At 46.3% G+C, this 13,058-nt stretch overlaps 1 protein-coding gene and 1 non-coding gene across 2 annotated transcripts in view; one reads left to right on the top strand and one right to left on the bottom strand.

Annotated features, from left to right (window-relative positions):
- Window positions 1-11,949, top strand: part of LOC135542570 (protein TANC1-like) — a 40,182-nt gene extending 28,233 nt beyond the window's left edge. Inside the window, exons 16-24 of the mRNA XM_064969653.1 lie at window positions 4,538-4,671; window positions 4,802-4,925; window positions 5,612-5,787; window positions 5,995-6,127; window positions 6,233-6,262; window positions 6,449-6,540; window positions 6,679-6,825; window positions 9,301-9,401; window positions 9,530-11,949. Coding sequence (XP_064825725.1) covers window positions 4,538-4,671; window positions 4,802-4,925; window positions 5,612-5,787; window positions 5,995-6,127; window positions 6,233-6,262; window positions 6,449-6,540; window positions 6,679-6,825; window positions 9,301-9,401; window positions 9,530-11,006 — 2,414 coding nt within the window. The 3' untranslated portion in view covers window positions 11,007-11,949. The remainder of the gene's footprint in view (window positions 1-4,537; window positions 4,672-4,801; window positions 4,926-5,611; window positions 5,788-5,994; window positions 6,128-6,232; window positions 6,263-6,448; window positions 6,541-6,678; window positions 6,826-9,300; window positions 9,402-9,529) is intronic.
- trnat-ugu (transfer RNA threonine (anticodon UGU)) lies at window positions 1,661-1,733 on the bottom strand. Its single transcript has one exon. It is a non-coding gene; the product is annotated as a tRNA-Thr (tRNA).
- Window positions 11,950-13,058: the final 1,109 nt, after the last annotated feature.

Genomic DNA, 13,058 nt, shown 5'->3' with positions numbered 1-13,058 from the left:
TGTATAATAATGTTTATTTTCTTTCCTCATCCTCTGTTTTCGCTGCCTCTCGAACAGTGGTCGGCATTCGTTTTTACCAAGCGGAGATCATTTGTTGTCATCCACTTCCTAGTGAGCCTCTCAGGTGGTCTCCACTTGCCCACTGTCCATTTACTGTTTACTGTAGCGTAGGATGCGAGCGAAGGGATATTGAGCCCGTGTGCTTGTTCAGGACTCGGAGATGTCGCTGAGCTCACTGGGGAAGAAAGGCTTGAAGAGTGTGCAGAACTTGAGCTACTTTTAACCAACAGGACCTATTAAGACGGCAGGTTACACCGACGGACTCTTCTGATCCGGTCGTTAGCGGGGGATTTAGGCGGCAGTGGTGGTAATGGTTTGAAACTGGGTCTTATATTTCAGGTAGCCTAGCGGTTAAGAGCGTTGGGTCAATTACCGAAAGGTCGCTGGTTTGAAATCCCCGAGCTGACTCGGTGCAAACTCTGTCGATGTGCCCTTAAGCAAGGCACTTAACCTTAATTTGCTCCTGTAAGTTTCTCTGGATAAGAACATCTGTGAAATGAGTAACAGGCTCAAGAAGAAAGATGTGGTAATATTAGATTATAATGGTCTTACATTGAAGCTGGTGTTGATATCAGATGGTATTTCTTCCATCTCCAAAAAAAGGAATTTAAGCAAATCTGTCTTGATTCTTATACTCATTCAACTAATACAATCATAGGTGTTTATGTGCTCTCAGTAGTAAATACATAGGCTGGGGGACAGACAGCGCTCAACCACTGCCAATTGGAAGCATACATACAATTGCTGGCTGCTGGTCACATTTGTAAGCCAATCCTGAATGAAAACAACCTCGCTAATGCAAATATAGAATACTAAATGGGCTATTTAGAGGTAAATTGAAGGAAATCATGTATTTATGTTGATTGCAAAGACCCGACTGGGCGATAAAATAAACAATAGTACCAATTTAATGGCCTTCGTTTGTTTTACTGTTTGGGCTCACCATTCAGTCTAGAATGGTTTCATTTTCATAAATATTGGTTTTACATTGACAAATCCTCCCCTGGTAGAGAATCTTGATACTTTACTATATGCCAAATGATTTCACTTCAGCTCTTCTAATCTATTCGGTGAAAGAAGTCCTTGAATACTTCTGCCTGTGAAATTGTCCTCTCTCTATGCAAATGTGTTCCCGTGCCTGGTGGCTTCTCATTAGTGGAGAATAATTATGTTTTTCTCCCTGGAGGGCAGGCTACTGTCTGTCTGTCTGCCTGTCTGTCTGTGTCTACCTCCTCTGTGGGTGAGACGCCAAAGGTTTACTGTACGCGAATGAAATAACATGGAACAGATAAATAAATAACTATCGTAGCAGCTGTGTGTGTCTGTCGTCCACACAAGGTCAGTGACATGCGTGAGAGTTGTCAGAAGTAGTATTTATAGCTGTGGGAAGTAGTTGATAAACCTGGACAGCATCAATGGATCATGTTTTTAATCTTGTTTGTGAACTAGCTTTAGGAGCCATTCAACTCATTGGCCCCATTCAACCTATTCAACTCATTGGCCCCATTCAACCTATTCAACTCATTGGCCTATATTAAAAAATAGTATTTTCAATATGAGAACCTCCCTTCTGGATCAAAACATTTTTATTCCACAACCAAGGCCCCAGCGAGAATTGAACTCGCGACCCCTGGTTTACAAGACCAGTGCTCTAACCACTGAGCTATGGAGCCTTACCTATTCACACCTTACCGCAGCAGGATATTTACATATCACACCCAGTTTACTCAAAAACAGACAGAAGACCACGCCCAGAGACATATTTCTAAATATATGGCTCTGGTCACACCTAAAGTGACGTCACTGACTACCACACAGCTGTTGATTGGAGGAGTCTGGCCAAACTTAGCTGAGCTAGGCTGTCGGCACGAGGCCTCTCATGTCAGGGATTTAACCTGAAAGCCACATACTCTTTGTCTGGTAAAAGCAACTGACTCTGACTGACAGCTCTCCTCTGACTGACAGACTCCTCCACGTTTCGTCCTAACTCCCCTCGGATATTTGACATTGACAACAGAAGCACAGCTGTTCAGGCATGAATCCGCAATTGCGTATTGATTTATGAGTCAGTGATGCACGTCTGCCTTATCTTAGATCGAGAAGTGTTGAGTCACAAGACAAAGTATTTCTAAATGTATCAATCACAGCCACAGTATATATATTTTTCAAATTCTGAACGTATTTTGTTATCTCAACTTTTTGCTCTGGCGTGAAGGGAAATGTGATAAAGGAAATGAAATGAGTGAGGTGATTTGTAATTGCGTATGTGCTCATGTGGAACCATCGGGGGGACAGATGGGGAGGGTGTGCCCTACATGCTCCCACAGATGTCATTCATGGCGTCATTCCCTCCCCACTGGCTTCCAGAACCAGATGGGTGATGTCACCTCTCCTGTGAGTATTTCATCATCCCAGCCAAGGTGAAACAGGAGGCTGCATCAAAGAAAAGAAAATGGCATTAGTCGCGTACACATATCGAACACATATTGAACACACAGTGAGATGCTCGTGTTTCTAGCTCCAACAGTGCAGTAATACCTACAATACAAAACAATATACACAAATCTAACAAATCCAAATAAAGGAATTAAGAGATATCAGGACGAGCAATGTCAGAGTCCAGATTATATATATATATGATGGTGTGTATAGACTGTATGGCCAGTATATGAATAGAAAAGGTGTGTACAGCAGTAGTTATACAGAATGAGCCATGACTAGAATACAGTATATACATAAAAAGTGGGTAAAACAGTATTTAAACATTATTAAAGTGACCAGTGTTCAATAACTCCATGTACATAGGGCAGCAGTCTCTAAGGTGCAGGGTAGAGTAATGGGTGCTTGCTGGCTAGTAACAGTCTCTAATGTGCAGGGTAGAGTAATGGGTGCTAGCTGGCTAGTAACAGTCTCTAAGGTGCAGGGTAGAGTAATGGGGGCTAGCTGGCTAGTAACAGTCTCTAATGTGCAGGGTAGAGTAATGGGGGCTAGCTGGCTAGTAACAGTCTCTAAGGTGCAGGGTAGAGTAATGGGGGCTAGCTGGCTAGTAACAGTCTCTAAGGTGCAGGGTAGAGTAATGGGGGCTAGCTGGCTAGTAAGAGACTCTAATGTGCAGGGTAGAGTAATGGGGGCTAGCTGGCTAGTAACAGTCTCTAAGGTGCAGGGTAGAGTAATGGGGGCTAGCTGGCTAGTAACAGTCTCTAAGGTTCAGGGTAGAGTAATGGGGGCTAGCTGGCTAGTAAGAGACTCTAATGTGCAGGGTAGAGTAATGGGGGCTAGCTGGCTAGTAACAGTCTCTAAGGTGCAGGGTAGAGTAATGGGGGCTAGCTGGCTAGTAAGAGACTCTAATGTGCAGGGTAGAGTAATGGGGGCTAGCTGGCTAGTAAGAGACTCTAATGTGCAGGGTAGAGTAATGGGGGCTAGCTGGCTAGCAACAGTCTCTAAGGTGCAGGGTAGAGTAATGGGGGCTAGCTGGCTAGTAAGAGACTCTAATGTGCAGGGTAGAGTAATGGGGGCTAGCTGGCTAGTAAGAGACTCTAATGTGCAGGGTAGAGTAATGGGGGCAAGCTGGCTAGTAAGAGACTCTAATGTGCAGGGTAGAGTAATGGGGGCTAGCTGGCTAGTAAGAGACTCTAATGTGCAGGGTAGAGTAATGGGGGCTAGCTGGCTAGTAAGAGACTCTAATGTGCAGGGTAGAGTAATGGGTGCTAGCCGGCTAGTAACAGTCTCTAAGGTGCAGGGCAGGGTAGTGGTGACTGTTTAACAGTCTGATGGCCTGGAGATAGAAGCTGTTTATCAGTCTCTCAGTCCCTGCGTTGATGCACCTGTGCTTTCTCTGCCTTCTAGATGGTAGCGGGGTGAACAGGCCTTGGCTCAGGTGGCTGAGGTCCTTGATGATCTTCTTGGCCTTCCAGTGACCACATTAGTACCTGTCTAATCTCAGCTTCCCTGGTCCGCACTGTCTGCTTGTATCCCAAAGGGCACTCTCTTCCCTATATAGTGCACTACTTTTGACCTAGAGCACTATAGGCTTTGGTCAAAAGTAGTGCACTAATTAGGGAATAGGGTGCCTTTTGGGAGGTATATACTGTCTGGATGGATGCCCCATACCCAGGACTAGATGGCTGGTTGGGCAAGCTGTAGCCAATACCCATCAAATCTGTCTCTCTCTCTGCCAGGCCAGCTGTAAGACTTTTGACAGCCTCAGCTAAGAGCCTGCCTCTCTAGAGAGCACAGGGAAATATGGGCCCACTGAAGTGTGGCCAGTCTAAAAATAGGCTTTGAAAGTCATACTCAGGGGTGTGACGTTTTCTGTTCAGTGTACTGTAGCTCACATTGCATGTGTGGTGCCAATATTATACTCTCATTATTAACTGTCTCAAAACTATCAATAACACAAAAACAAAGATTACTTTCATTCAGAGCACAGTGGTGAAGTAGGTAGTTGACCACTGTTCTGGGGGTCTCTCTCTCTCAGCTCTGAGTGCGGCTGCAGGCCGGGGCAGGACAGAGACGTGTGTTTTCCTGCTGGAGAGGGGTGCAGGGTTGGAGCAGCCCAACCGGAGGGGGGTGGTCCCAATCTTCAGCTGCATCAGGCATGGACACCCCCAGGTGAGACTCATTCTGATGAATCCTTCTGTTACACTTCTAATGTTCCTGCTTTACAGCACTGATGGCTGTCCTTTCACTCATGCTCTCACTCTCTCTGTCCCTCTCTGTCTCTCTCCCCCTTCTCTCTCAGGTAGCAGAGCTGTTGCTGCAGGGAGGTGTGGACATTAACACCATCGATAAGCAGGGCCGCAGTCTGCTGATGGTGGCAGCCAGCGAGGGCCACCTCAGCACTGCTGACTTCCTGCTGACAAAGGGTAAGAGGTCAGGGTCACATCATGGTACATGTCAATTCTCAGTGCACTAAATAAATAGTGTTATTTTAAATAATTTTTTCATTTTGTAGCTCTGAGATACAGTATAGACTGAGTGGCCAGTTTATTAGGTACACCGCCCCGTTCACGAAAATGGTTCGCTCCTATAGACCGTGAGTCACGTGGCCGTGGCTTGCTATATAAAGCAGGCAGACAGGCATCGAGGCATTCAGTTGCTGTTCATTTGAACGTTAGAATGGTCAAAACTAATGACGAGCAGAATGGCACCTCGGAACGCACAACGCATCTGTCCTTGTCACGGTTGGGCTATAGCAACAGACGGCCACACCGGGTTCCGCTCCTATCAGCTGAAAACAACAAGAAACGGCTCCAGTGGGCACACGGTCACCAACACTGGACAACTGAGGAGTGGAAAAACTTTACCTGGTCCAACGAATCCCGGTTCCTGTAGCGTCATGCTGATGGCAGTCAGGATTTGCCGTAAGCAGCATGAGTCCATGACCCCCTTCCTGGAGTCAACGGTACAGGCTGGTGGTGTAATGGTGTGGGGAATGTTTTCCTGGCCACTGAGGGTCCGGCCCAGTACGAAATGGGTGTACCTAATAAACTGAGTACATGTCAGACTGAGTTGCAATGGAGTGAGCATGTTATTTCTGATCTGGTTCCAGGCGCATCTTTAGCCTCCGTGGACAAGGAGGGCCAGACAGCTCTGAGCTGGGCATGTCTGAAGGGTCAGAAGAGCGTGGTGGAGTGCCTGGTGGAGAAGGGGGCAGAGATAGATCACCCTGACAGGAACGGACGTACCCCTCTCCACCTGGCAGCGTTCAACGGTGATGCAGAGATGGTGGGGTTCCTTCTAATACCGCAAACTGGAGAAACAAATTGACCCACAGACATAATTCTGATTTCGCTGCAACTGGCCTAGATTGTCTTAAACTGGCCTAGATTAAAGACTTTTTTAAACACAGTACTGAATTTGCACAATTCCCTTTGGCCTTGTTTGAATCCTTTTAAAATGCTGTTTGTTTTGTGTTGTCCTCTACAACCACAGGTTCAGTACCTGGTGGAGAAGGGTGCGGTGGTGGAGCATGTGGACCACAGTGGCGTGAGGCCTCTGGAGAGGGCTGTGGGCTGTAGAAACGCTGCTGTGGTGGTGACCCTACTGAAGAAAGGGGCCAAGCTGGGTGAGTTGGAGTTGACCTGATCTGTCAGTGTCTTGAGGAAGTTGCTATAGCAACATCATGTATTTCACCCCTCTTTCTCTTCACTTTTTTCCCACCTGCTAAAAGGCTACAGAACATCCCCTTATGATCGATCAGGTACTTTCTTTAGATACCTTTTGGAGCGTTGTGTGTGTGTGTGTGTGTGTGTGTGTGTGTGTGTGTGTGTGTGTGTGTGTGTGTGTGTGTGTGTGTGTGTGTGTGTGTGTGTGTGTGTGTGTGTGTGTGTGTGTGTGTGTGTGTGTGTGTGTGTGTTTAACCTGTGTTCTCGTACCTCTTGACCAGGTCATGCTACGTGGGCGATGGCCACATCCAAACCAGACGTGCTCCTCATCCTCCTACAGAAACTCATGGAGGAGGGCAACCTGCTGTATAAGGTGGGTTTAACAACAAAAGGAAAACCTGATCTCTGTGTGTGTGTGTGTGACTGTCTGTCATGAAAGTGTGTACAAATAGAAAATCTCCAAATCAACGGTCTCTCTCTCTCCCTCCCTTTCTCCCTTTCTCCCCCCCAGAAGGGGAGGATGAAGGAGGCAGCCCAGAGGTATCAGTACGCTCTGAGGAAGTTCCCCCGAGACGGCTTCGGAGACGACCTGAAGGGCCTGAAGGAGCTCCGTGTCTCCTTGTATCTCAACATGTCACGCTGCCGCAGGAAAACCAATGTTAGACACACACATACACACACACCCGACTATCAGTTGCTAATATAATTGAACATGTAATAAAACTGCAGGTATTACGTCATCTGATATAGCTACACACTACTCCATTAGCTATTTTATAGAATTTAATATTGAATGAAATGTCATTTCATGTTAATAGTATAGCAGTAGGTATAATGGATAGATCTTCATCTCAGCAGCCTGGAGGGTGTGATCTAACACACCCTTGTTTTACCAGACAATATAATAAGACAGTTATACTAGAGTGGTGGTGGTAAAATGGCATCCTCCGGGCAAATGAATAATGGAAAGATGCTATGATGTGATACGGTCATCCTTTCCCATATACTGGAGGAATCAGTATGGGCGCGTGTGCACAAACACGTGCGCACACAAACCCACACGGAAAGAAGGGATCCTCCCTCCGTTGTTGCTGGTGGATATTGGGTCAGGGGGAAGAGAGTGCTGGCTGGGCACATATCATCCATATTTCATCATGCTGCAGGTGAATAGAACAGGAGGGGAGTATAGAGGCCATAAAAACTGTTATTAAACATTGAACAGTTATTCAGAGTTGTGGATTTCAAGGCTGTGGTGTAATGCCCACCTCCATCTCAAGGACGGAATCACACTGTGGTTTGCTTCATTAAATATTCACCTGAGAGGAATGAGGGGAGCAGGGAAACGCGTTTAAAAACAAGCCAACCGCATGCTCTCTAGGCATACAAAGAGATGGATGGATACACTGTGTACGCAGGCATGTACACACACATCGTACACACACAGACATATTGCACACGCATGCACACACACCAGGGCCACTAGAGGTGCTTATGAAATTACCATTAAAGGCTCAGCTCAGTCAAAAACATGATTCCCCTGTGTTTTATATACACAGCTATTCAAAAGTTTGGGGTCACTTAGTAATTTCCTTGATTTAGAAAGAAAAGCACATTTTTTTTGTCCATTAAAAATAACATAAAATTGATCAGAAATACAGTGTTGGCATTGTTAATGTTGTAAATGACTATTGTAGCTGGAAACGGCTGATTCTTTATGTAATATCTACATAGGCGTACAGAGGCCCATTATCAGCAACCATCACTCCTGTGTTCCAATGGTACGCTGTGTTAGCTAATCCAAGTTTATAATTTTAAGAGGCTAATTGATCATTAGAAAACACTTTTGCAATTATGTTAGCACAGCTGAAAACTGTTGTCCTGATAAAAGGCGCAATAAAACTGTCCTTCTTTAGACTAGTTGAGTATCTGGAGCATCAGCATTTGTGGGTTCGATTACAGGCTCAAAATGGCCAGAAACAAAGATCTTTCTTCTGAAACTCGTCAGTCTATTCTTGTTCTGAGAAATGAAGGCTTTTCCATGCAAGAAATTGGCAAAGAAACTGAAGATCTCGTACAACGCTGTGTACTACCCTATTGAGCTGTTGTGGGAGCAGCTTGAGCGTATGGTACGTAAGAAGTGCCCATCAAGCCAATCCAACTTGTGGGAGGTGCTTCAGGAAGCATGGGGTGAAATCTCTTCAGATTACTCTTCAGATTAAATTGACATCTAGAATGCCAAAAGACTGCAAGTCTTTAATTGCTGCAAATGGAGGATTCTTTGACAAATGCAAAAGTTTGAAAGACACAATTATTATTTCAAATTAAAAATCATTATTCATAACTTTGTCAAAATCTTGACTATATTTCCTATTCATTTTGCAACTAATTTCATGTATGTTTTCATGGACAACAAGGACATTTCTAAGTGACCCCAAACTTTTGAACGGTAGTGTATATTTCCACACTATGAGGTTGCAATAATACTGTGAAATTGTGAAAATGATGATAATGCCCTTTTATTGTAAGAGCTGTTTGAAAAGACATCACCAGGTGTTAAATTAGTTAATAAATCAATAAGAGAGTTCCAAAGCTCTCTGTCAATAACAGCTAGTTTTCAGTTTTCCCCTCCACACTCAGACCACTCCCAGCAAAATGATTGCTTGAAAAATGTTTCTTTGCAAAGAAGCTATTTTATTTTATATTGAGATAAAAACAGCTGCATTGTACCTTTTAAGAGTCAATAGTTTTCATTTCCGACATCTGATTGAAGGAGTTTTTATTTTATTTTTACGGTTTGGAGAGAAGCTACGAGCACCCGTCTGGAGAATCCATTAAGACACTGGGAGATAAAGCTGCTCTACTCTGAGCTGCACACAGATGAATAATTCTCCAGTTAAACAACGCTGAATTCCTCATTCCAGTCACTTACAGTAATTGCAAAGTGTGGCGCTGTGTGGACTACCGCTGGATTCACACTGCACTCATTAACGCTCACAAACACATTACCCTGGCTAATGACCTCAAGGCGCTGGTTTTGGCTTCTCCTTGAGAAATTCAGGGTGGACTGAATTTAACAGTAAACATTCAGAATTAAATGTTGAGTTTCTGTCCTCTTTTTCCCACCCCCCGACAGGATTTTGGTATAGCGGAGGAGTTTGCCACCAAAGCCCTGGAACTGAAACCCACGTCTTATGAGGCGTTCTACACCAGAGCACGAGCCAAGAGGAGCAGCAGGTTAGTACACACCAGTTCTCCGCTTATACTGATAACAACGGGGGACTAGATAGACAAAACTGTACCCGTCCATTCTAAGGACAAGACACACTCACCTCTCACTATGTTCGCCTCATGTGTCCATCCAGGCAGTATGCAGCGGCGCTAGCCGACCTCCACGAGGCGTCTCGGCTCTGCCCCACCAACCGGGAGATCCACCGTCTGCTAACGCGCGTGGAGGACGAGTGTCAACAACAACAACAACAGCAGCAGCAGCAGCAGTCCCCCAACACACCACAGGGCCAACAAGCAGCACACAGTCAGACTCCCGAGGACCTCACAGAGAGGAGCCAGGACACAGAGAGGAGTTGTGATACACAGAGCCAGGATGAACTAGATTATGATGAGATAGGGGGAGAGGAAGAGCCCTCACTGAACCCCTATGGACCCAACAGGCCCAAGAACCCCTATGGACCCAACAGGGCTCTCCCACCAGTACCAGGCGCAGTGGGCTTAGCTCCCCTGGACCCCAGGCCTGGTTCCCCTCTGGACGGGTCCACACAGACCAACCTGTCTCTGGACAAGCAGGACCCTGTCCTGCAGGGTCCTAGACAGAACCAAAGCATGAAGACCAAGCAGCAGCAGCACTGTAACTCCCTGCAGGTAGGGGGCAGACCAGGGGGCAGGCCAATGTCTCTGTGTGGCCCCTCTAGCCCCCTGCCAGGCAGACACATCTCCACCTCCCTGAGACCCAGCCCTGGCCTGGGCATCGACATCAGCCCTCTGCCCTCCTCTTCCACAGACCACCACCCGGGGCTCAACCCTGTCAACCACCACCACCTCTCCTCCTCCTCATCTGTCCAGCCCTTCCAGGGCCACTCCTCCAGCCTGGCTAGGGGAACAGAAAGGCTCTCAGCCCACCCCGGCACCACGTTGGACGGGCAGGCTGGGTCCCTCACCCCTGGGGTTGGTAAGGAGGTAAGGAGGGAGGGTTCTGGGGGGTCGGCTGGCCCCGGTCTGCGTTCTGGTGGTCAGACAGGCAGTATGAAGGCCTCCAGCTCCAGCAGTAGCCTAGCCTCTAGCGGGACCCTGTCAGACAGCAGCAGGACCCAGGCTACTCAGGGGCCCGACGTGCCTCGCCCCAAACCGGCTAAACCAGAGCTCAAGCCTCGGCCATTCATGGGGGTGAAGGACAAGTCAGTGCGTGTCCAGGGGCAACCCCCACCTGGACTGGGCTGGCAAGGTCAGCCTCACTCCCAGCCACTTTCCCCTGAAGGTCTAGAGAACCAGAGGCACAGCATGGCCCCTACGGACAACATCCAGGGATTGAATAATGAGTTCAAGCGGAGGTCCTCCTACGCTGAGCCACTGCAGAGCCAGGCTCCCCTCCAGGTGCTCAACGGGGCCCAGGCTCAGGCCCAGCACCTGGCCCAACAGGCTCAGGCCAAGGCCCGGGAGTTTGGAGACAGGTTCTACCACAGGGAGCCAAGACCAGGTCCAACTGCAGGCCTACATCACTCCTCCCAGTTCCCAGACGGGAACCACCGGCAGGCAGGGTTCACCAGAGATAACCCAGCCATCCTACCCATCAAACCTAAACGCTCCTTTATAGAATCCAACGTCTGAACTGGCCATGTTCATTCAAGCACAAACGCAGACACCATAATACATTTCTCTGTATTCCAGAGAAACGGTGGCAAGGGAAGGGTTTCAAAGTTTCCTTCCTTAATCTGACTCTTGTAAAGTGACAGTGTATGTGATGCACTGCGTTTAGACTTAAGCAGCATTTGAGGCTTTTGTGCTTTTTGCGTAAGCATGTCTAGAGCATCACCAGTAAGCAAACAACACAGTGCACGTAATCAGACCTGGGTAACAGCATTTAGTACCAGCCCACTAGCTGAACAGTAGCACAGCATCCTACTATGGGCCATTATAACAACGTAACTATGATGTAGTTTGTAAAGAACAACACTAAAAAGGTTTCGGATGCTAATGGACGAAAAGCCATTTGATTAAACGATTGGCTAATGATCGGCACGCATGTCGAATAGGGATGTTTCAACATTAGATTTGTACGTGTTCTATTTATAGATTATATAAGTGGTGGTCACCTTTGTCAGTATAACAGAGCCCTCGATGCAAAGTGCTTCACAATGCATGGAGGGTTTCTATACCTTTGTACATTTGATAAATAATCCTATTTAATTAAGTGTACATATAATCCTACGGACGTTGTTGTAACTGCTTGTTGTTGCGGTCGATGTTAATGTATTTACTGTGCCGACGGCTTGGTCAGTTGTAAGAGCAACATATTTTCTATAGTTATTTTTGCACAGCTAGAGAAATATTTGAAAAGTCGATGGGATTTATTTAGTTTGTGTGCACAACATTAACAGTTTACAGTAAAGGTACAGAATAGCTTGTAAGGGTATTATTGGTGAGATGCAGATATTCTACATGTACATTGTTGCCATCTTTGATTTGTGAGCTATGCGACACATTATACAGACTATGCTCAAGCACTACCACCATAATCATGGGGAAATAAAATCTCTTTGGAAAACTACAATGACAACAGTCTTCCCTTTCGAAATGTCATCTCCCTTCCCCTCATTTCAAAACACCCATGTGTAAAATTGCGTGTGTACCGACACCTGCTATCCCTTGTTATATAACTTCAGCCATAGATTGAACACGTTGTTGTTGACACCAGTATCCCTTCAAGATGCCTACAGTGCATTTGGAAAGTATTCAGACCCCGCAACTTTTTCCACATTGTTACATTACAGCCTTATTCTAAAATTGAGGATTTAAAATAACTCTACACACAATACCCATAATGACAAAGCAAAATCTTTTTGTTGTTGAAATGTTTGCAAATTTGTTACAAATAAGCTGAAACAATGAATTTACACAAGTATTCAGACCCTTTGCTATTAGACTCGAAATTGAGATCTGGTGCATCCTGTTTCCATTGATCATCCTTGATGTTTCTACAAATTGATTGAAGTCCACCTGTGGAAAATTGATTGGACATGATTTGGAAAGGCACACACCTGACTATATAAGGTCCCACAGTTGACAGTGCATGTCAGAGCAAAAACCAAGCCATGAGGTTGAAGGAGGCACAGATCTGGAGAAGAGTACCAAAACATTTCTGCAGCATTGAAGGTCCCCAAGAACATAGTGGCCTCCATTCTTAAATGGAAGTTTGGAACCACCAAGACTCTTCCTAGAGCCGGCCTCAAGGCCAAACGAAGCAATCGAAAGAAGGGCCTTGGTCAGGGAGGTGACCAAGAACTCAATGGTCACTCTGACAGAGCTCCAGAGTTCCTCTGTGGAGATCGGAGAACCTTCCAGGACAACCATCTCTGCAGCATTCCACCTATCAGGACTTTATGGTAGAGTGTCTAGACTCTAGACGGAAACCACTCCTCAGTAAAAGGCACATGACAGCCCACTTGGAGTTGGCCAAAAGGCATCTAAAGACTCAGACCATAAGAAACAAGATTCTTTGGTCTGATGAAAGCAAGACTGAACTCTTTGGCTTAAATGCCAAGTGTCACATCTTGAGGAAACTTGGCACCATCCCTACTGTGATGCATGGTAGTGGCAGCATCATGCTGTGGGGATGTTTTTCAGCGGCAGGGACTGGGAGACTAGTCAGGATCGAGGGAG

The sequence above is a fragment of the Oncorhynchus masou genome, chromosome 6 (assembly GCF_036934945.1).
Source record: "Oncorhynchus masou masou isolate Uvic2021 chromosome 6, UVic_Omas_1.1, whole genome shotgun sequence".
In the NCBI taxonomy this organism is placed as follows: domain Eukaryota; kingdom Metazoa; phylum Chordata; class Actinopteri; order Salmoniformes; family Salmonidae; genus Oncorhynchus; species Oncorhynchus masou.
This window is presented reverse-complemented; position numbering and strand designations above follow the sequence as displayed.